The sequence below is a fragment of the Cryptosporidium sp. chipmunk genotype I genome, assembly GCF_004936735.1.
Source record: "Cryptosporidium sp. chipmunk genotype I strain 37763 chromosome Unknown contig_19, whole genome shotgun sequence".
NCBI classification, from domain to species: domain Eukaryota; phylum Apicomplexa; class Conoidasida; order Eucoccidiorida; family Cryptosporidiidae; genus Cryptosporidium; species Cryptosporidium sp. chipmunk genotype I.
In genome coordinates, this window is record NW_027125589.1 from 157719 (window position 1) to 183350 (window position 25632).

The 25632-nt window shown below is 28.7% G+C and overlaps 1 protein-coding gene across 1 annotated transcript; it reads left to right on the plus strand.

Annotated features, from left to right (window-relative positions):
• Nucleotides 1-122: 122 nt before the first annotated feature.
• On the plus strand, nucleotides 123-17703 carry ELE39_001715 (polyketide synthase; the record flags this gene model as incomplete). Its single annotated transcript, XM_067344754.1, has 2 exons — nucleotides 123-9057; nucleotides 9106-17703. Coding segments are annotated over 2 exons (17533 nt in total), but the record flags the coding sequence as incomplete, so codon positions are not given.
• Between the last annotated feature and the right edge of the window lie 7929 nt (nucleotides 17704-25632).

Below are 25632 nucleotides of genomic sequence, written 5' to 3' on the forward strand. Positions count from 1 at the left end.
TTAAGTTACCGCACAAAGTGTGTCATTCTTACAAGTAAAAGGCACATTTGCAAAAGTAACTGCATTTTTTTTAGAATAATACTTTAAGAAAAAAAATAAGAATAAACCGGTCATTTTACAAAATGAATAGTAGTAAACTTGAGTATGACACAATCATTGGCCAAATTGAGCTATTTTCAAATACGATACCTGATAGTAATGCATTTGTTTGGTTGAATGATCATGGGAATGAAGAGTCAACAATTACCTATAAAAATCTTTGGAAATCAATCAGAATTATCTCACATTTTTTGTTAAATGAATTATCATTAAAAAAAGGTGATAGAATCATTTTGTGCTACACACCGGGAATTGATTTCATATATTCTTTTTATGGCTGTCTTGCAAGTGGGATTGTTGCAATTCCTGTTTACCCTGCAGATCCAAATAATCCATCTCAAGTGGACAGACTTCGTAAGATTGTTGATACAAGCCAAGCTAATGCTTGTCTTACTAATTCATCGTACAATCGAATTATTTCATTATTCAAATTTAAATTTTTCAACGAACCTCTTTGGAATGTAATTAGTTGGTACTCTACTGATAAAATATTAAGAGATTATAACGAATTTGAAGTAGTAACAGACAATGACCTTTATATATCGAAAAATGACACATCAATTCCATTTAAAACAATTTTAAAGAATGAAATTATTCATTTTAAAAAGCCAAAATGTGAGCCTTATGATAGTGCATTTATACAATTTACATCTGGGTCAACGGGTAATCCTAAAGGAGTAATTGTTACTCATGGATCACTATATTATAATTCTCTATTGTGCATGAAATGTTTTAACTTGTCTCCAGAACCTAAATATGAATCGCCCGAAAAAAAATTAACTGAAAATGATATCGAAACAAATGATGAAGCTGATATAATACTAAAAGAAATTATTGAAATTAAAGATCAGTTTATTAAAAGTTTTGGTCATAACATTAGAGGATTTTCTTGGCTCCCAATGTATCATGATATGGGCTTAGTAGGATTCATTGTAAGCACGGTAATAATCGGATCTGAAACGTTTTTACTTTCACCGTTTTCATTTATTAAAAATCCCCACTTATGGCTTAAAATTATTTCGAAATACAGAATTGCAGCAACTGCTGCACCAAATTTTGCATTTGATTATATTTGTAGAAAAATAACAAATGAAGAATTGGAAGAAATAAATAACTTGGGTGGATTAGGTTGTCTGAAACACGGTGGTATTCTAAGTGGGTCTGAACCTATTAGAGCTGCCACACTTGTTAGGTTTGTAAAAAAATTCTCTTCTGTAGGATTTTGTTCATCTACTTTCCTTCCTGCATATGGAATGGCTGAGAATACGCTTATTATTTCTGGACTTAAAAAAGAAAGTAAATTATTTCCTAAAGTACTAACATTAAAAAGTGATAAAATAATTCCAGGGAAAAAAATTGAAATAGTTAATCATGAATTTATTCCTTGTTATTGTAACCATTGTAAACACGAAAATAGCATTGAATTCAATGATAAGGATTACATGAAAAGTAATTTGGTGTGTTGTGGAGAAAAAAACTCAGTGAACGATAAAATTATAATCGTTTGCCCAGAAAAAAATACAATTCTTCCGGAAAATCACGTTGGTGAGATTTGGGTTTCTTCTAAAAGTAAAGGTGCAGGATATTGGCTTTTAAATGATCTAACTGACGAAATTTTCTTTGCGAAAGTAAAAGAATGCGATCCTAGTTTGTCTGATATCAAATTTTTGAGAACAGGAGATTTGGGTTTCATAAATGATAATCAGTTATATATAGTCGGAAGGCAAAAAGATGTAATTATTATTAAAGGGAAAAACTATTATCCACAAGATATTGAAGAGGTCATTGACACTTGTCATGAAGTAATTCGTCCGGGTTGTTGTGTGGCATTTTCAATTGATATTGATGGGGAAGAAAAGCTTGCAATTGCAACAGAAGTAAGAAGTGAGTTTATTGAAACTTCAAACACTCCAATAATTAAATCATATATTAAAGGTTTAATTAATAAAAAAGAAAAATTTAAAGTTGAAGATATTATTGACAAGCTGTCAATTAGTATTCGAAAATACTTAGGAATTGAGGCTTATAGGATAATATTAATAAAGGAGAAAAAAATGCCAAAAACTTCAAGTGGAAAAGTTCAAAGATCAAAAATTAGGCAAATGATTATGAATGGAGATTTTGGTACAAACATTTTGATTGACTTTATTAACAATCATTTGGAAAATACACAATTGGATGAGAAACTTGAAGATCAAGCAAATATCGATTCGGATTATTTTTCAGTTTGCAGTGAAAACGAATTACCTGAAAAAATATATGAAAGGGTAAAGAATGTATTTGAATCGGTATTAGGAAATAAATATTTTCCAGAGTTAGATGATCCACTTCTTTCATGTGGAATTGAATCAATGAAAGCTGTGGAAATTTGTAATGCGCTTTCAAAAGAATTTAAAATAGATTTCCCTGCAACTCTAGTATTTGATTTTCCAACCTTGAGACTGCTAATAGAGCACATTGATCTACTCACAAATGGAAATAAGGAATACTTACCCAATGAAATCACAAGTGTCCCTGGAAATGCTACTGGCGACTTCGTTATTTCAGGAATAAATGCTCATTTACCCGGTTTTAGCTCAAATAACCCATTTGCGAAGCTTTGGAAAATAATGATAAATAATTTAAATGTGTTTTCTCCTGTTCCACACGAAAGATGGGATACATACTGTTTTAATGAAAAGAAGTCAGTTTCTACTATCTTAAAAACTAAAAACTATTATACTGATATAGGTGCATATATTATTGGATCCGAATTTTTTGATATTGAAAGATTCAAAATACTTCCAATAGAGGTTGAGTATATGGATCCACAACAAAGATTATTATTGAGAGGCACTGAAAAGATTTTAAGAAACGTTAAACTACCAACAAACAATTTAATTGGTGTTTATATAGGATGTTGCTCTAATGATTGGAGCCAAATTATTTCTGATTCTACGCATCTTTCTGTTTACTCTGGAACAGGTGCATCTCCTTCGATATTAGCAAATAGAATCTCATTTTATAATGGTTTCACGGGACCGTCAATTACAATCGATACTGCATGTTCTTCAAGTTTAGTTGCCTTAGACATCGCGCTTCATCATCTTCAACAAAACATAACTAATACTGCTTTAGTGGCAGGAGTCAACTCAATACTAAACCCAAACATATTTGTTTCGTTATGTAAAGCGAAAATGCTTTCTGAGACAGGGAAATGCTCACCTTTTGATGAAAATTCAAATGGTTATGTAAGGGGTGAAGGATGCATAATCTTATGTATACAACATATATCAACAGCAAAGAGAAAAATTGCAACAATTCTAGGTACATATGTTAATCAGGATGGAAAAACGTCAACCTTAACTGCTCCAAAAGGTCCATCGCAAGTATCCGCAATAAGGAATTGTCTAGGAATTGCAAGAGCTCATCCATCATCAATTAATTATATTGAATGCCACGGTACAGGTACCCCATTGGGTGATCCTATTGAGGCAGGTGCATTAATATCTGTTTTTAAAGCCGGTGAAAAATACCAATATAATAGAGCTCGAATGAATTCCAATCTTGTGATAGGTGCAATCAAATCAAATATTGGCCATTTAGAAGGCGCAGCAGGCTTAGCTGGTATTCTAAAAGTATTGCTAGTTATGTCAAAAAGATTTTTTCCAGGAATTGGGAATTTAATAAATATCAACACTCATATTAAAAAACTATTAAATAAAGAAATAAATAATAATAAAATTATTTTTCCTAATATGAATGAAGGAAAATATTTCTCAGAAGTGGGAGTTGAAGAAACACAAGTTTTGCGATGCGGAATATCATCTTTTGGATTTGGAGGTACTAATTCTCACGTAATTATTGAAGAAGGGGCAAATGTTGATTTAATCTGGGATATTGAAACTGAGGAGCACTCTGACCTACAAGAAGGCAATTACTTTCCGTGGACAGCAAGATTTCATCCTTTCATCTCAACAATTAACAATAAGGATGAAAATTACTCGTACGCCATTTCAAAATTGAAATGTAAAAAATATGTCAAAGAACACATTATTAATGGATTAAGTATATTCCCTGCATCCGGGTATATTGAACTTGCTATCATAACTTCCAGGCTCGCAGCATTAGATATTTCTAGTACTGAACAGATCGTTTATATTCACAAAACTAATTCTAGAGATGAAATTATAAACGAGTTCAAGAAGAACAACTTTGATATACTAACCAGGGAGTCAAATATATACTTAATCAAAACTTCTCCTATGATAATAAATAATTTAGAAATCTTTTCCGCTTTTAATATAGATAATTTGGAAAATGAAGGATTAAATGTAAGCATAAATATCAATGAAGGAAAAGTTTCTATTTATTCAGAAAATAAAAATTATTTTAACTGTACTGTAAAAATCATTTTAGATTCTGAATCAAATGACAGAATGGAGATTCTGGATAGCTCTTTCACACTTTGTGAATTTAAAAAATCCTGCTTACTCAGAACAATTATTCATGATGAATTATATGATTTACTAAGTAATTCAGGATATAATTATATGGGCAGATATCGCTCGTTGGAATACGTCTCAATTGGAGATTCAATCGGATTTGGAAAGATTAAAACAAACAAACACGACTCTAGTCCTTTTTGCATTGCACCTTGGATATTAGATTCAGCGTTTCAGGTTTTAGGAGGATTTCTAATTGTTAAAGGTAATATTAATGGACAATTTATTCCCGTTAGAATTGAAAAAATGCTAATCAATTCTGATATATCATACTCAGAACTTTATTCTTTAGTAAAAATCACAAATATTGAAGAAAAACAAGTAGTTTGTAACATTTGTTTAACAAATGAAAAAGGTTCTAAGTTAATTGAAATTGTAAAAATGAGTTTTATTAAAAATGAAGTGTCCAACCGAAAAAAAACACTAAATTTGGATGATAGCTTACAAATTGATCATTCAAAATCCAAAATAAAGTACGAAAGTAATGATTTTGGCATAAAATTAGATTGGAGACCAGTTGCAGCCTCCGAATTATTTGAGAATAATGATACTGCGTTTAGCTATAGTATTATTACATCTGATAAGCAATTTTCTAGAATAAATTCAAGCCTTGAAGGAACAGGAAATAAAATAATCAAATTTAATAAAAATTTTATTAATTTAGATGGAAACGTTGTCTTCTTTAATTGTAAATTAGAAGAAATATTAATTTCTATTACACAAGCAAAAAGTGGATCAAGATTCTACATATTAACGAAAAATACAGTACCAATTGAGAAAATAATTAGAATTGATCATTTTTCATTTGATAATTTATATTGGGATTCAATTAATGAGTTTATTATAGAAAACAATGTTATTATTTCTGTTATTGACATTGAGTCATATAACGAATTAAATAGCCAAATAAAATTTGGAATTAACTATCTTGGGAAAAACAATATTAAAAATAAGATACCAAATATTATGTTTGATCATCTAGTTATTAGAAACGTTCAAATGGCTAGGGAGAGAAATTTAACCTTGATTGGTTATTCTGCTACTCCAATCAAAATTGGAAATTGTATTGGTATGGACAACTTTAAATATGAATTATCCTCAAGAGGAGAACTTAAAAACTTTAAAATTAAATATTTAGAGAGATTTAATATACAAGAATTAGGAGATAATGAAGTTAAGGTACAAGTTAAGGCAGTCGGCTTGAATTTTAGGGATGTGTTAAATATAATGAATTTATATCCCGGAGATCCTGGGGAACCTGGTAGTGACTTTTCGGGAATTATAATAGGTGTTGGTAATAATGTAAAATCATTCGATATAGGTGACCACGTATGGGGATTTGCAAAAGGTTGTTTCAAATCCCAGTTAGTTACAATATCTACATTAATCTCTAAAAAGCCAAGAAATTTAGCATTTGAAGAGGCTGCTGCGCTACCAGTAATATTCTGTACAGTAGAAGCTTCATTCAATGATTTATATAAGGTGAAAAAAGGAGATTTTGTGCTAATACATGCTGCAACAGGCGGAGTGGGTATTGCAGGTGTTCAGTATTGTATTAATAAGGGTGCAATTGTATTTGCAACCTGTTCTTCTAAAACAAAAAAAAAATGGTTAGGTGGGCTCGGAGTTAATTATGTTTCAAGTTCAAGAGATCCCCAAGTTTTTAATAAAGAAATGAGTATTTTTTTAAATATTGCATCAAAAAGATACAGAGGTGGTAAAAATGCAGAGTTTGATTTAGTACTCAATTGTCTTTCTGGTGAATTTATTCACGAATCCTTTAAGAAAATACGTCCAGGAGGAACATTTATTGAATTGGGAAAAAGAGGAACTTTGGAATATTTGCAGGCAAAATCAAATTATCCAGAGATAAATTATTTGAAACTTGCAATTGATGAGTTGGTTGTAAACAATCCTAAATACATCCAATCATTACTTTCAAGGTTTGAGACAAATCATTTAAATAATACAAATCCCACTATGCCTGTTAAGGCTTTTAAAATGGAATCTTGTACTCTTGAAGCATTAAGGTTCATGCAAAAAGCCTCTCACATTGGCAAAATAGTATTAACATTACCACCTCCTCAAACATTAATGTTTGAGGCTTTTAATTACAAAGCATTGAATATAGATAATCTTAAGAAATTTTCTATTGATTTATTTGAAAATTATGAATGCAGTGAATTAGTAGATCTATTAGATCAGCAATCCAGAAGTTTTGGATTAGGTAAAGATTGTGAATCAGGGTTTATTTATGAAATTATTACTAAAGGAAATATTGTTGGCCCATTTGAAATATTTTCTAAATATAAAGATATATTAGAACCTTTATTCTCAGTCAGTCAATCAGTACCTTTAAGTGTAATTAAATATACTATTAATAATGAAATTTTTGAAGAATTACGTATTCTTGTTATTTTTCCAATATTTCCAGAAATACTATTAGATGGGATTTTATCACTAAAATCAGGAAAACTGGTTTATTTGACAATTTATGATGAAAATAATAAGGAGAAATGTTATAAAGTAGGCAACAATATAGTAAATTACGTTAATAATATTAATCACCTTAGTGCTGAACAATTTGATTTCACAATTGTAACTTCGACGTTTTTTGGTAAACTTGCATTTATTTCATTAATGGAAAGTGTGAAATTGATATTAAAAAAAGGAGGATCACTTTTTGTTATCAACCCATTTGGTGAAGGTTTAACATCAAACGTCATCAAACAGCAATATTGTAGTTATATATCAAGAGTAATTGTTCCGATTAAATTTGAAGTTGAACATAATATAGAAAGTCTTATTGATGAATTTAAGTTAATAAGTTCTGATAAAAGTAAAACCGTTAAATTTTACTGTTTTGAAGCAAATTATTGGGATTCAGAATTTGTAAAGCAAAATAATATTGATGATAGTGAGTTTAAAAACAATTATCACATAATTTTTTCTCATAAAGAAGATGAAATATCTTTATTTGCTGCTACAAAAATATTAAATGAAGCAGGGGCGGAAAACTTTGTTTATATATCAATGGAAAAAATTACAATTAATTACCCATTCAAATACAAATTCGAAGTTGGAAAAAAAAACTTTGTTCAAAATCTTAAAAGAATTTTAATTACAAATGGAATTGACAAAATTTCAGGAATAACATGCTTACCTTTAAATCATCTAAAATGTGAGGAAATTTCGGATATACTTTGGGATATTCATTCAACTTCGTTCATTTCTAATGCATCTATTCAATATTTCTTACTGTGTTCTTGTAATGGCAAAAATAATATAATTCTAGAAACATTTTGTAGATATAGACGTAATATTGGTCTTCCTGGGCAAGTTGCCTTTTGGAATTATAATTCAGAAGAAGTTTCCAATTTTAATCATGGCTCGTTTGTACAAGCTGCAATAAAGCTCTCAATAGTAAATAATTCTGCTTGTATTTATAAACCGATAAAAAATCAAATTAAAAATAATCAAGCTTTAGAAATTGCCAATAAAATTGTAATTGATAAACAAAATATAACAAACACAATAGTAAATACAATAAATGATATTGCAGGAATTGAAAAAATTGACTTTGACACTCCATTAATTGAGCTAGGACTCGACTCTTTATCCGCAGTTGAAGTCAGAAATGCAATTTCTAATAAATTGAATATCATTTTGCCAATTACAACACTTTTTGATTATCCAACCATAAATTTATTATCAGATTATATTTTATCTATTTCAAGTGCATCAACAAATTTCTTATTATCAAAAATAAATACAGACAATATTGGATTAATTCTTTCTCAAAATATACCATCATTAAAACAAATGATTTTCTCTCAAAATAAAGCTAAAAATCAAAAATTAAGATTATCAATCACTGGAATTGGCTGTAGGTTACCTGGGAATACACGTTCTCCTATTGAATTTTGGGAAAAAACTTTGCTTTCTATGCAAACATGGTCATGCGAAGTTCCATTAAGTAGGTTCGATATTGATGAATTCTATTTAGATATAGAAAATTATAAGAATATTAACTACTTATCAAAAAATCTAACTTATTCAAGGCATGGCACATTTATCGAAGGTGTTGATCTCTTTGATAATGATTATTTTAATATTACGACTTATGAATCTTCAACTATGGATCCACAGCAAAGGATATTGTTGGAGACTACAAGCGATGCATTACATAGCTCGGGTTATAATCCAAAGGATATTTCTAACTTTAATATTGGTGTATTTGTAGGGTGTTGTGGAACTGACTGGAACTATCTTTCCACAAAGTTAAATATGACTGCAACGTCATTTACAGCAACTGGCGCAGCTGCTTCAATTATCTCGAATAGACTATCATTTATTTATGGAATTAAAGGCCCATCTATAACAATTGATACAGCATGTTCATCTTCATTAGTTGCATTAGATATTGCAAAGAAAGATATTAATTTTGGCAATATAGAAACTGCAATAGTAGCAGGTGTGCAGTTATTGTTATCTCCATTGTATTATATCGTTTTTTCAAAAGCTAATATGCTTAGTCCTAGTGGAAAATGTAGAGCGTTTGATGATTTATCTGATGGATTCTTAAGAGGAGAAGGATGCATATCATTAATAATAGAAAAAGATTCCAAATCCGTTGGAAAAAAAACGTATGGTAGAATTTGTGGTACAGCTGTAAATCAGGATGGAAAGAGTGCGAGTTTAACAGCCCCCAATGGACCTTCTCAAAGGCGTGTAATTATTAATGCAATTGAAGATTCTTGTATTTCAAATAATGACATATTTTATATTGAATCTCATGGAACTGGAACACCTCTAGGAGATCCAATAGAATTCGGTGCAATATCTGATGTTTTTAATAATAGGGCAAATAAGCTTTACATTGGAACTCTGAAACCTAACATTGGTCACCTAGAAGGTGCTTCTGGAGTTGCTGGGATTTTAAAAGCAATATTAGTAGTTAATAATGGAGTGATTCCTCCAAACATTTTAATAAATAAGTTAAATCCTGGTTTACGCTTCGATGATTCAAACACTAACATACTATTTCCTACTAATAAAGTAGAAATAAATTCAAAAGGTCTAATTGCAGGAGTATCCTCATTTGGATTTGGTGGAACAAACTCTCATGTAATTTTGCAAGCTGGAAATGATATAAGCATTTGGGAATTACCTAGGGTAGATTTCAAGAGGAAAAAATTTCCATGGATTTCACCAGCGCATCCATATATTGGACCAAAAATTTCAGGACCCGATAATCTTTCTCATCCATCCGAATTGGGTCTTATCATAGATCAAATAAGTGATATTACCGGTGTAAAAAAATCTAACTCAAATATAACCAGATATGTAAGAAACATTGGTAGAAATGTGTTTTCATCAATAGTTGGCCATGTAATACAAGGAAAGATTATTTTCCCAGGATCTGCTTTCATTGAAATGTCAATTGGTGGGTTTATTAATTATTCAATTCGAAGTGGGATTAAAGATATAAGCTCACTTACTATTAGTAATATTCAATTCATTAAACCTCTCATTTTTCCAAGTGAATTCGAATGCAATGGACAAGGAAAATTAATTTGTGATATTTCTCCATATGAAAATGACACTACCGCACTAAATGTAAGTATTTCAACATCAGGAATTGAAATTGGTATTGACGAAATAATCTATCATTCAACATCTACTGTTGAAATTAATAAATTTGACGAAATTTCAGTATTTTCTGATGACGAAATAAGTAACTTTGATAAATGTTCAAATTTTAATTTTGAGCAATTTTATTCTGAACTAAATAGAATGGGATTGAATTATTCCGGAAAATACAAATCTATCAGAAAAATATATAAAAACGAAACTGGGATATTTGGAGTAATTGAAATTGATTCTTTAAATCTAGAAATCGACACATTTTTCTTACATCCTTCATTATTAGATGGTTGTTTTCAACTATTCGCTTTGTTTGTTGAAAATGATGCAAATAAAATTAATAAACCATTTGTTCCAGTTAGTATCGAAGGAATTGTATTTAAACCAATTTTCAGCCGTAATAAACATATTATTCCTTATAAACCATCAACTAACTTGAAATTTATTCGTCCAATATATAAATTATTTGCTTGTGTTAAAAATAAAAAAATTCTAAATAACAAAGAAATAAAAGTAGACATAAATATTTACATTAAAGACGAAGAAACTAGTGAGTTAATAAAATTTTTCGAAATTAAAAGTCTCCACTTCAGAGAGTTAATTCCATTGAAAACCTTAGATCATCTTCCAATAAAAGATCATTACTCATGGGTATCTATTTACAGAGAGTTAGAATACAAATCTGACGATATTGAAGAATTAGATAAGATTCAGCTTCTTTTCACATCTTCAGAAGTAAATAAACTCTCATTCGGACAGTTTGATTATTTTGAAAACAATAAAATGTTAAATATGATTAAAGAAAATATTTTTTCTTCAAGCACTATACCTGTGTACATTGCGAATACAAGTGAAAAAAATTCATATAAGGAACTAATTTCGATACAAAAAACTCTTCAAAACATTTATAAAAATGTTGATTCATATGGTAAATTAACAATAATTTTTGTGACAATTGGTGCAAATTTATTATGTGGTGAATACACTAAAACTTCTCATTTTCAATCATCCATACTTGCATATTTGAGGTCTGCAAACAACGAATTCAATCAACTAGGAAAAATAAGTTTGATTGTTCTTGATTGGAACAGTATTTCAAAGCTAATAATTAATCAAAATTTTTGCAAAATATTAAAGTTGATTTATTACAATATTGTCAATAAAAAATGGCTTGAAAAAGAATATCAGTTGCTAGAATACAATAATGAAATTAAAATTAAAACTATTAAAATAAAAGAGTCAACGAATCCATACAACAATTATATGGCTTTAAAACTTACCAATAGAGGTGCCATATCAAATATTTCAACTAATTTGCAAAAGTTTAGGGTTGTTCCTACGGAAGGGGAGGTCGAAATAAGAGTAAGATCAATTGGTTTGAATTTCAGAGATGTTTTGAATGTTATGGGGTTATATCCTGGTGACCCTGGTAAACCAGGTAGTGATTTTTCGGGTACTGTAGTATCTGTAGGCTCTGGAGTAAAAAATATTCAAGTTGGTGATGATGTATTTGGTCTTTCTCAGGGTTGCATTGAAACATACCATACGACAAATGCTTTGTTGGTTGTGAAAAAACCAAAATCATTAACATTCGAAGAAGCTGCATCAATTCCAACTATTTTTTCAACAGCAAAAGTTTCTCTAAACCAGTATTCAAAATTAATAAAAGGTAATTGCGTTTTGATTCATGTTGCTTCCGGTGGAGTTGGATTAGCTGCAATACAAATATGTTCTAGAATTGGTGCAAACATCATTGCCACCGTTGGAAATATTAAAAAGATTGAATATCTCAAATCGATTGGGATTAAATTTATTTCAAGTAGTAGAGACCATGTAAAATTCTCTCAAGATATGAAATATTTTATGAGTAAATTAAATATTGATGGTGTTGATGTTGTGATAAATAGCTTGTTAGGAGAATTTATTCCATTATCAATGAAATTTCTGAAGCCAAATGGAACTTTTATTGAGCTTGGAAAACGCGAAATATTGAATGAAAATCAAGTCAAAGAAATTAGGGCTGATATCAATTATCACACGGTTGAATTTGACAAATTGGTTGAAAATGATGCTATATGGTTTCAAAATTTATTACATGAGATAATGACTGATATAATTGAAGGAAGAATCCAACCAATTCCAACTAAAGTGTTTAGTATTCAAGATAAATCAGGAATAATTGACGGATTTAGATATATACAGCATGCTAACCACATAGGGAAGGTTGTATTATCAAATCCAAGTACTGCAATTTGCTCAAATAATAACGATGCATACATTATTACCGGTGGGATGGGTTCACTTGGCTTGGTTATTGCAAACTGGCTGGTTGGAGAAGGAACTAAAAATATTATACTCGTAGGTAGGAGTTCAATAGATTTTCAAAATGAATTCGCAAGCAAGCTATTAAAATTGAATGAACAGAAAAAAATAAACTTGGAAATGATCAAATGTAATATTTGTGATTTATTTTCACTCTTTAATATTATTAATAAAATAAAAACAAAATATAATATTAGGGCAATCATTCATGCTGCAGCTGTGCTTAATGATGGTAACATATTATCACAAACTGATTCAACTTTCTTAAGTACGTTTCTTCCTAAATCTATCGGTGCTTGGAATATTCATTATGCTACAACCTCTTTGTTAGAGTATATTCCACTTTTAATCATGTTTTCATCAATATCAACACTAATAGGAAACATTGGCCAAACTAACTATTCTGCAGCTAATAGCAACATTGAATATTTATCAGAACTACGTTCTCATCTTGGAATGAAATCAATCAGTATTCAGTGGGGTCCTTGGGCTGAACAAGGCATGGCAAAAGAAAACATAAATTTAGCAATGTTAAAAGCAATCGGTCTAGCTCCAATAAAAAATTCCTTAGGTCTTATTTCATTGGGTGGAATAATTTCTAAGTTTATGTTAAATGAAGTTAATAAATACGTTGTACAACCATTGGATCCTTTAGTTGTAAAGAATAATACATTAAGTCACATCTTTAGTGAAATTAAATCAGAAGTGCAAGAAAAAATTAATAGACATCTTTTTTCAACAATGAACTCCGAGCAATTACATATCTTTGTGCTTTCAAATGTTAAACAGGCAATTTCAGACGCTGTTGGGATAGATGTCAATCTTGTTGATTCTGAATTGCCATTTAAAGATTTAGGAATCGATTCTTTGTCTGCAGTAGAATTAAGAAATACCCTAACTTCAAAATTCGAAATTAATCTTCCTCCAACAATTATAATTGACTACCCAACCATTTCAGAACTTTGTAAATACATAGAAATGATGATTATTGGAAATATTAATATTAAAGAATTTGAAAGTCCAAATATAAAAATATATTCAAATTTAGAGAAAAATGATATTGTTGTGTTGGGAATTGGAATTAGAGTACCCGGAGATGCAAGCTCCGTTTTTAAATTCTGGAAAAACATGACTAGTTTGGCAACCTGTATTTCAGAAATTCCTTATGAGAGATGGGATGTAGACAAGTTATTTGGAGATTACAATGACAAAAATGCAACATATTATACAAGAAAAGGGGGGTTCATTTCTATCGTTGATATCTTTGACTACTCTAAATATCAAATATCGAAAGAAGAAGCAATTCAAATGGACCCTAATCAAAGGGTAGCTTTAGATACGTGTTTTTCTGCATTATCGGATGCAAAAATTCAAATTAAAGATTTGTCAAACACAAATGTTGGTGTATTTGCAGGCATGTGTAATGATGAATGGGCAATACTTTCATCTAAAAGAAATTATTGTAATGCATTTTCAGGAACAGGGAATGCAAAGTCAATTATTTCGAATAGAATCTCTTATGTATTTGGCCTAAAAGGCCCGTCAATAACTATTGATGCAGCATGCGCCTCTTCATTAATTGCAATTGATCAGGCAATAAAGTCACTGAAAAATAAAGAATGCAATATGGCAGTCGCGTTTGGAGTTCAATTGAATTTATCCCCGAACAATTTTATCGTATTCAGCAAAGCGAAGATGTTATCGAAAAATTCCGAATGCAGAAGTTTTGACAAAGATGCAGATGGGTTTGTAAGGGGAGAAGGATGCGGAGCTATTATACTGTCGAATAATAATACTGAAATTAAAAAAAGCTGGGGAAGAATCTTGGGATCATCTACAAACCACAGTGGAAGATCAATTTCATTAACAGCCCCAAATGGAGTTGCACAACAAAAAGTTCTTTCCACCGCACTTAATATTGCAAGACAAGAAAATAATCCCGATATCAAGCCTGGATATATAGAATGTCATGGTACTGGAACATTACTTGGGGACGCAGTTGAATTTGGTGCAATTAAAGAAGTATATAAAGATATGTACAAAATTATCGACGGTAATATCGACTCCCCACTTATTTTAAGTACAATAAAACCACAAATAGGGCATTTGGAAGGTGCTGCAGGAATTATTGGATTTATCAGACTTTTAGTTGTTTTATCATTTGGGGCAGTTCCTTCATTGATCAATTATAAGAACATGAACCCACATATTGAGATTGAAAATTTAAATATTGTTTTCCCTAATAATTCAACATGGAAATTAAATAAAAATGTAGGAGGAGTTTCTTCATTTGGATTTGGTGGTGCAAACTGCCACATATTAGTAGAAGGAATTAGACAAAAAAATCCATTAATCACAGAAAATGAGAAGTTGATATTTATGTTTACAGGGCAAGGATCTCATTATGATAATATGGGTATTGAATATTACAATTCTAATGAAGTATTTAGAAAATCAATTGATAAATGTTCAGATTCACTTGATAGATTTCTTAATGTTCCTTTGAAAGAAGTAATGTTTGTAGAAGGTGCCAAAAAGAAAGTTAATATTGATATTGAGATTTATAATCAGCTTTCAATAGTTTCAATTGAATATGCTGAAATTATGGTATTAAGAAGTATTGGAATTATACCAGATATAGTTTTTGGTCATTCATTGGGAGAATATTTAGTGGCTGTTACAACTGGAATAATGACAATTGAAGTTGCGTTGGAAATAATATATCAAAGAGGTATGATCATTTCTAAATTAGGAAAAAAAGGGATTATGGTGGCAGTCAGACGTTCAGAAGACCAAATCAAAAAGGCTATACATAAATTTGAAGATAGTCTTTCTCAAGATCAAAAATTAAAAGTTAGTCTTGGATTAATAAATGCCCCAAAAAATTGTGTTATCAGCGGAGAAGAAAATCAAGTAATGGAAGTACTAGAATTATTGGGTTCTAGCAAGTCGTATAAAAAGCTCCCAGTTTCACATGCATTTCATTCAGTAATGTTTTCAGAAATAAGCGACTCTGTACATGAAGAAATAAAACATAAAAGCCTCAATAAAATAAATAAGAAAATTATAGCCTTTTCATCAATTTTAGGTTTAATGGTTAAAGATGAGATGACAAATATAAGATATTGGTCAAACCAATTATTTAAGAGTGTCAACTTTTGTTCAATGATTGAAAATTTAGAAGATTTCATTACCAAAAATGGACTTAAAGTAGAGAATATAATAGAGATTGGTCCAACTTCATTATTAATTCCACTTTTAAAGGCTTCTTCGAGAGGGATATTAAAAAACGCAAAGTTTTATTCTTTGATGAAAAAGAATTCAAATATTAATCCGAATGAATTTCTAGAGAACATTAGTTCTGGCGTTCATTCAAATATTAATAGCAAATTTTCAAATGAAAATGATTTACTAAGAATTGATAGTCATCTCAAATGGGACGAAATTTCACATCCATTTTTGTTAAAAAGAATATTTTCACCAATAATTTGTTCAGAAAAAATGGCTAAAGATGTAAAGTTTGTTTATGTAACTCCTCTAACGGAAAAAATATCTAAGTTTTTCCATGGATATAAAAGACATGGTGTATTTGTTATGCCAGAAATGGGCTTAATAGAAGTAATTTCAGCAGCGATTAGCGACATTAATTCTCAAATTAGTATGATTGATAATAAATTTGTATCAGCTGAGCCAATCGCTCCCATTTTCCAGCTTGAAAAAATTAATTTTGGTACTCCATGGGAATTTACAAGTTACAGAACCGAAAAAGAAAGACCCACACTGACTTTTACTTTAGATTCTCACAGAAATATTTTAATTACTTCGACTAAAGGAGGTCATATTAATAAAGATTTAAAAAATTATTCAAAGCATCATCTAGATGCAAAATTAAACTTTTATCCATTAGACGGAAAAAAAGAATTAATAAAATTCCCATTAGAAACTTTAGACAATTCTGAAGCTTTATCATTTGAAAAAATCTATGGGTCAATAATTGAGGAATCTTTCCCAGTTATTAATCCAAGTAAATGCATTAAAAAGATAGTAATCCAAGAAAACGAGTCATTTTCATTGTTGAAATTGAATTTTAATACGGAGATAGACTTAGAACCATCTGGAATTAACATGGGGCTATTTTATTCTATTGATAGATTTATGAATATTCATCCAATGATACTTGAATCTTCACTTCACACAATTATATTAACTGCAATGAAAAATAACAATCAAAATTTTGATATATATTCCCCTACTAAAATTGGTTTATTTAATATATCTTGTATTGATTTTAAAAGCAATGTCTATGTCCATTCTATTCTTAAAGAACAAAATGAAGAATATATACTGGGAGATATATTAATATATCATGAAAACCAGTTCGATTTCCCTATTGTTGAAATAAGAAAAATTAGACTTGAAAAAGTTAATTCCAAAAATAAACTATTTTCAATTGCGAATGAAAAGTATGCATTATTAAACGAAGAATGGGAATTGCAAAACAATAATAAGCAAAATTATTATGATAAAATCCTTGTACTCGGTTGTTCCAAAACATTTGATTTAATTAAAGAAAACTCATTTGAGAATGTTTATTTCATTGAAAATGCAGAAAATCTTCTAATTAATCTTAATTCAATTTCACTCTCAAACATTTTAATTATTAACACATTTTTCCCGAGTGAAAGTAATTTCGAAACAGTTGGCAATGATTTTGAGCTAATTAAGGAGATAATTATTTCAAATAATAATTTTCAAAAAAAACAATCTAATTTTATTACCTGGTGGATAATAACTGAAGGAGCAGTACTTTTTAGATGTTATAGAATGATTAATAAATCAACGCTAATCTGGAAAAAATTTAAAGAAATAAAAGAAAAAATGAGAGATTATTGCAAGGTGTTTATGACGGATACAGATAATATTAACTCAATATATAATATAATCAGTTATCAAAAGACGGACGAGTGCTGTTATAGGAATGGAGCTATTTACTATTTAACATTGAATTGCATGCAGTTAATTAATCATAAGATTTTTGATTTACGAAAAAATAAAAATCATTCTATTGAAATAATTATGATTGAAAATATAATACACGAAAGTTCCAAATGCTGTGGGAAAATTATTCATTCTAATAATAAAAATATTTTGGGTCAGTATACAATTTTTAAGAATTATAAAGATATTAAGCATAAGATACAAGTAGGTGATTTATTAATCACTGAAGTTGATGATATATATATTATTGGAATAGATTATTACAACTGTTTTGGCTTGAGAAGTATTATTGCACTTCCAATAATTCAATATATTTTTGATAAAATTCCGTTTAATTCATTTGAAAATATTGTTATTGAGATTTGTAATAAAAATAAATTAGCAAAAATATATGAAATGTGTTTCAGTATAATAATTAATGTTTTAAAATTAAATTCAGTAAATAAATCCAAAAAAATAACGGTAATTGGTAATTATGATGATAAATTTTCGGAAATAATTCAGTCTTTGGGATGTAAATTGAAAATTGAAAATTTATCTAGCCCAGATTGTTTAATTAAAATAGATGAAGATACTAAATTATTTAGAAATATTAATAAAGATCAAATCGCTGAATTTAGAATTGGATTAAATCATGAGCTGGCAGATGAATGTAACGATGAAACTATTCTTTACTCTAATTATAAAGAATCTAATGAAACAGAATTAGAACTGTTAACTCCCTGTATAAATAAAATTGAAAAAATTAATTTTAATAATAATTTTGGATTAATACTTATAACAGGAGAAATGAGAAATATTACTTTGATAATCAACTGTTTATTTGCTTTGGGCTATAAAAAAATCGCACTACTTAAGATTGATAACAATGCAATTCCTGAAGAAATTTCTGAATTTGGAGAAAGTGTTAAAATATTTAGCTGCTCACCTAACAAAATTTCATTAAATAATTGTTTTGACAAAATTATACACGAGTATCAAAACTTGGAATTGGCCGGCTATATTCACTTGAGTTTTAATGAGATGCTTGACACAATCAATCAAAAAAAAGTATATAATTACTCGCTGATTCCTTGGAATATTCACAATTTTGTTTCAAGAAAAGGGTATAATCTAACGTTTTTTGTGATAATTTCAGCTATTCTCGGGAAATTTGATAAATTAAAATTTTGTTTTGCTAAAAACCTATTTGAAAATCTAACATACCATAGAAGCGAATTATTAAAACTACCTTCAACTTATATTCTAGATAACAAAATTGTGAATTATGTGGAAAACGATAAAAGTTCATTATTTTCTGTTGAAAATCATATTAATAAAATATCATTCTTTACCAGTATATTCAGTGAAATAATTAATGGTAAACTAAATGGAACTATAGTTCCTGTAAAAGTCGATGAAGAAGTTATTAACCAATTATCTAAAAATGATATTGAACAATCTAAAAAACTTCTTTACTTTAAATTAATTGAAAAAATAACTAAGAAAAACTTCATTAATATAGAGCGCATTCAACTTTCAAATAATTTGAGTAATAGAAAAAAGTTGATTGAAGAAATTGTAATAAAATCAGTAAATTCATTAATCCCTGAAAAAAAGGAGTATAATATGGATGATTCACTATTATCGATTGGCATTTCTTCGTTAAGTGCTATTGAACTTGTAAACAAATTATCTTCACAATTCAACTATGAAATATCACCAACTTTACTTTATGACTACCCTTCTATTAATTCCATTGTTAATTACTTGTCAAACTTAAGCTATCAATTTGAAGAAAATATCGAATATTTAGGCGATAAAATGAACAGTGAAGTTACTGGAAGAAACGCTTTGTTAAGCCTTAACAACTACTTTAAAAATCCGAGAATATTAACTTCAACAGTAGATGGTAATTATTTAGATTTAAATTCCAGAATGTGTATTGTTGGTATGGCGAACAACATCCCTGTTGCAAATACTTCAGTAGGGTTGTTTTGGCATCTACTAAAAGAAAATAAAGATTTTGTAATAGAGGCACCGATAAATAGAATAGATTGGGGTGATTCTATAAATCCTGATGAATCAATTGTTGGAAAAACCTATTGTAATCATGGAACATTTATTGAAAATGCCCATTTATTTGATAATGAATTATTTAATATAAATGAATATGAAGTTTTGCAGATGGACCCACAGCAAAGATTAATATTAGAAGTTTGTTTTGATTCATTATATATTTCTGGTTATAAAAATTTAGATGAATTGGTAAATTTAAATCTGGGGGTTTTTATCGGTAGTTGTACAAACGATTGGTTGGAAAAATTATCTAATTTGGACTCAATAAATGCGTATTCAGGTACAGGATCTTCATCATCTCTAATATCTAACAGAGTTTCTTATTCTTTTGGCTTAATTGGTCCATCATTAACAATAGATACTGCATGTTCATCTTCACTTGTTTCTCTTAACATTGCAATCCAAAATATAGAAAAAAAACAATGTACTGGTGCAATTGTTGCAGGGGTACAAATGACATTAAACAAAACAGCATTTATTGTTTTTTCTAAATCAATGATGCTATCCAGAGATGGAAGATGTAAATCATTTGACCATTCTGCAGATGGTTTTGGAATTGGAGAAGGGGTCGCTGCAATAGTAATTTTACCTCAAAAAGAATGTGAAATAAAAAATAAAAAAATACTTGGCTATATTTCAGGTTCATCTGTAAACCAGGACGGAAAGTCGGCAACACTAACGGCTCCAAGCAAGAATTCTCAAGTTAAATGTATTAACTTAGCTCTTTCTAGTATGGAAAATATTCATCCTTCAATGGTATCAATGGTAGAAGCTCATGGAACTGGTACATTAATAGGAGACTCTATAGAAGTGAGTGCGTTATATGAAGCATACTGTTCTGTTGAAAGACAATCAAAATTAATGATAAGTAGTGGCAAATCAAACTTTGCACACACTTTTGCAGCTTCTGGAATAATTGGATTAATTAAACTAGTTTTAAGTCTTCATAATTCAATGATTATTGGAAATATACATTTAAAAAAACTAAATCCATATATTGAATATGATTGCGACAAACTTATAATTCCAAAAACAAACACATTAATTCCTTTTGAAAGTGAAATAACTTTTGGATCAGTTTCATCATTTGGATTTGGTGGAACAAATTCTCACCTAATAGTTGGTGTACAAAAAAATGATTTTGATATTGTTTCGTATATTCAAAAATCTAAATATAATAATTATAAAAGAAAATCATTTGACTGGAAAAATTTTACAATTTGTGATTCAAACAAACTGATTAATGTATTTACAAAAAACAGCTCAGGAATTTTCGAAAAATGTGATTCAATACTGTTAAATGATTTTAATCCAAGCATCGAAAATATATTTATAGTTTTCATTGATCTTGCTAACAAGTTGCAGAATAATAATGAGTTTGGAGTCAGAATAACTAGGTTTAGACATTATGGTTTTGATAAGAATGATTTTTACTTATTAACTTATGAAAACTGTGAAAACAAGTACTTTGTATCATTGTGGTCAATTGAATATAAATTAATTAGGGAAAAAAAGATATTTTTGGATATTTTCTCTCGAGGAATATCACTTATTTCGGAATGTACTATAGAAGGTGACTATAGATTCGAATGCGATTTATTTGAACAAAATATTTATGATATCGATAATTATAATTTAGCTACTTCTTTGGATAATATAAAAAGAAATGATGTTAAAGAGAAATTCTCAATAAAATTATCAAACGATATAATTCATCAAATTCTAAATTATATTTCGGAGTTTCTTGATATCAATTATCATAATATATGCGAAGTAATATCGTTTAATATTTTGAATCTTATGAATAGTAAGAATATTGAATTATTATGCCAAGCGAATCTGAAATCAAATTACTATAAAGTTCCTATTAGGCTATTTTCACAATATCTAAAAGAAGAACTAATTGAAGGTGTTTATTCTGTTAAAAAATCATGGAGATGCATACTAGAAATAAATATAATACAACATTCTTCACTTTTAAATCCATTTTTCAACCTTATAGATACAGTTTCGAGAAAAATTCCAGGCAACAGAGAAATTGAAATAATGGTTAATGCATTTTCTACTATAGAATGTTTTGGGAAAAAAATATTTGGAGTTTCTGGAACCGTAGTATCAAAAGGAAACGAAGTTTTTGAGTGGAAAATTGGAGATAGTATCATTGGAATTGTGGAAAATAAAATAAATAAATTCATTACAACTTCAAACTTAGTTTTTGAGAAACCATCATTTTTATCACATGAAGAGTCAGCTATATTATTGTTGCAAAACCCTATAGCTGAAGAAATTATTAGAAAAATTTCAAGATCGAAAGGAAAAAATTGTATTTTAATCTTTTCAAAGTTGAATGGAGTTTGTTTAACTGTAATTAACTACTTATTACACTCCGAGTTAAGTTTTACTGTAGTTATAAGTGAAATGAATGAATACAACTTTTTATTATCTATTGGGGTCAAAAAAATTGTTATGAAACATAATATTATTGACTTTTCAATAGGCAATTCTTATGTAGATTTAATGATTACTGATGAAGTTTTAAGTTCAGACTTAATAAATATTTTGAATGCTAATGGAAAAGTAATATCAATAAATATAAAAGACCTAAACGATTGGAATGGAGTCGAAAGAAAAGATATTACTTATGAAAATATTTCAATAATTGATATATTTAGTGAAAAGAATATGAATCAAAATTTTGATATAAATCAATTAGACAAAGAAACTATTCTAAATTTTCCTATCATAATTCAAGAGCGAGATTTTGATCATTTAATATTAGATAACTGTACAAACTTAAATCATTTGGGTGAAGTTGTATATTCATTGAGATCTCATATATCCGAAAATATTTTTTCTTTCAGCAAGGAATTATTTACTTTATTTGAAAACAGCAGATTAAAACCATTACAAAGTAAATTATATGATGCGATTATTAATCAACTATTAAACAATGATTTTAATATATTAATCATTGATGGCGACTATTTTTCGGTAGAAGATTCTTGGACAATTTATTATTTAGTTACATTATTTCAACAAAATTTCAAAGAAATCTTTATCATATTTTCTCAAAGTAACAAAAAGATAGAATATAAACATTTAGCCAAGAAAATTATAGAAAATGGATTTAAAGCAATAATTGAACTAAAGAATATAGACCATATTTGCGAATTTAATTCAATTAACATTTTTATCTCAAGCAACTTTAAATCCGGAAAATTTAGTAGACTATTGAATAATGATCTAGCTTATTCTAAAAATGAAAATGAATCTATTAAATATAATTTGATTGCAGAAAGAATCAAGAGTATAATATTAAATATGGCTAAAATTGATAAAAAAAATCTTATGGATGAAAACAAATTATTTGAGACTCCAATTCGTGAACTCGGTGTTGATTCACTTGAAATTACTGAATTAAGAAGTATTTTATCAAAAGAATTTGAAATTAAGTTACCACTTTCGGTATTGTTTGATTACCCTACAATTAACGAATTAATTGGATATATTGAGAATAATTCATCAAAAGATATTAAGATAAACAAAACTCATTTAAAAATAAATTTTGATGGAATAAAGAAAATTAAAATAGCAATAATTGGTGCTAGTTGTACACTTCCTACAGGAGTTGATAGCCTTTCTTCTTTCTGGCAATCACTTATATTAGGGAAATGTGGTGTTAATATAATTCCTTATAGTAGATGGAATTGTGAAATAGAAAATAATAGTATTACAAAAAATATGTCAACTATTTTAGGGCTTGAGTTATTTGATAATAATTTATTTGGAATATCTAACATAGAAACTCGTTCGATGGATCCTCAACAGAGACATCTTTTAAACTCAACAATGAATGCATTAATATCTTCAGGAAATTCGATTGAATCAATAAAAAACACAGACACAGGAGTATTTGTTGGATTGTGTAATATTGATTGGTCATTATACCTATTAAATGAGAGATCATGTAACTCTGCGTATATTGGTACTGGAACTGCAAGCTCTATTGCATCAAACAGACTTTCGTATTTTTATGGCATTAAAGGTCCTTCAATTACATTAGATACTGCATGTTCTTCGTCTCTTGTCGCAATTGATGCTGCCTATAAAAATATTTCCCTTGGGATATGTGAAATGGCAATAGTATCTGGATCTCAATTAATAACAACTTCAAATTTGTTTTCTGTATTTTCTAGGGCAAACATGTTAAGTAAAGATGGTCTTTGTAAATCTTTCGACGAATCTGCAGATGGTTTCGGAAGGGGTGAAGGCGTCGCAACAATAGTATTGAAAAAATTTAATTTAGGAAATGAATCTAACAGAAAAATTTTAGGGATTTTAAGAGGAACAGCTGTTAATCAAGATGGTAGAACCGCATCCCTTACAGCCCCTAGTAGTAAATCCCAGTCTGATGTAATTTCTCATGCGCTATTAAGATCAGAAGTTGAATTTCATGACGTATCAATGATAGAGTCACATGGTACAGGGACACAATTGGGTGATCCAATAGAAATAGATGCGATAAAAACAGTTTATCAACTATCGCCTAAGAAATTAGTTATTGGAGCACTAAAAACAAATATTGGGCATTTGGAAGCTTCGGCAGGAATTGCAGGTTTAATTAAATTATTGTTATCACTAAGGAACGGAATTTCACCACCTAATCTGCACCTTAAAAATCTAAATAAGTATATTAATGTTGCTAACACTAATATTGTTTTTCCAAATTCCGAAACTAAGCTATCCATGTCAAATAACGGCTCTTTTATCGGTGGGGTTTCATCATTTGGGTTTGGAGGAACGAATGCTCATGCAGTATTGGAGGTTATTAATGATAATAAAAGTCCGATAATAAATAATATGGTGATTGCAATATTAAATGAAGAATTCGAAAATAAATATACAATAAATATTACTCAAGTAACTCAGCTCCGTGAATTAATCACTAATAACATAGTTTTTGAATCTTATTTCAGATATTTCACAAAAATAATCCTGAAGAGTTCGAATTTAAATTTTTATAAAATTATAATTGAAAATAATGAAAATTCACTTAGAACAAAAGAAACATATCTTTTGTTATTTGCATTTTATTACTCAGTATATCAGACTTTAAATTATTACAAGATTGCTATTGATGCTTTAATTGCTGACGAATTTGGTTCAATATTATTTGACGTTATTAGAGATAAAATTAAATTAATTAATGCAATAGAACTTGTTAAAGAATATTGTGATAAAAACAACAAATCATATCCTTTCAAATCGAATTTAAATATTTATTGTTTAAATGAAAAACAAAACTATCCATTTAAACTTGAAGAGGTTCAATTTTTTGATGCCAATGTTACGATTATAAATCCTTTCACATTTAATAATAAACAAAAAATTCAATTGAGAAAAAAATCGAAATCAATAATAAATAATGAAAATAATTATTTAAAGTTTATTGAAAATTTGATAATTAGTTTTGGGAAAATTAATAAAGTTTCAAAAACTGAAAGATTTGTATTAAATAATTGTATACACCCTCTTATTGACTCAAATATTGATTCAAGTTACAATATTGAAATTTCAAAATTGTTCATGGATAGATATTGCGATCTTTCTTATGAAAATGAAAAGATCCATCAAGAGTCTGTTATTATCATTTCTTTACTGTTTGAATCCCTGCTATCTATGGTAAATGAAAAAAACAACTTTGTTTTAGAATTAAAGATTGAATCAATTGAAGGCATACACGAAACTGCAAATAGAGTGCGGAGGTTTGACAATTATTCAAAATTGAGATTAATTAATAATAAAAATCACTTTATACTATGCGCATTCAATGGACTTCCACTTTCATCACTATCAATAGAAGAGAATACTGAAAAGAAACCACAAGTTTACGTTCCAGAAATAGAATTGGTCAAATATTATGAATTTAAAGAGACAAAAATTTCAAAAAATATTTTAAAGTTAATTAATTCGATCAAAGTTTATGAATCTTCGATACGTATTAAATTTAAACTTCTTGTTTTAG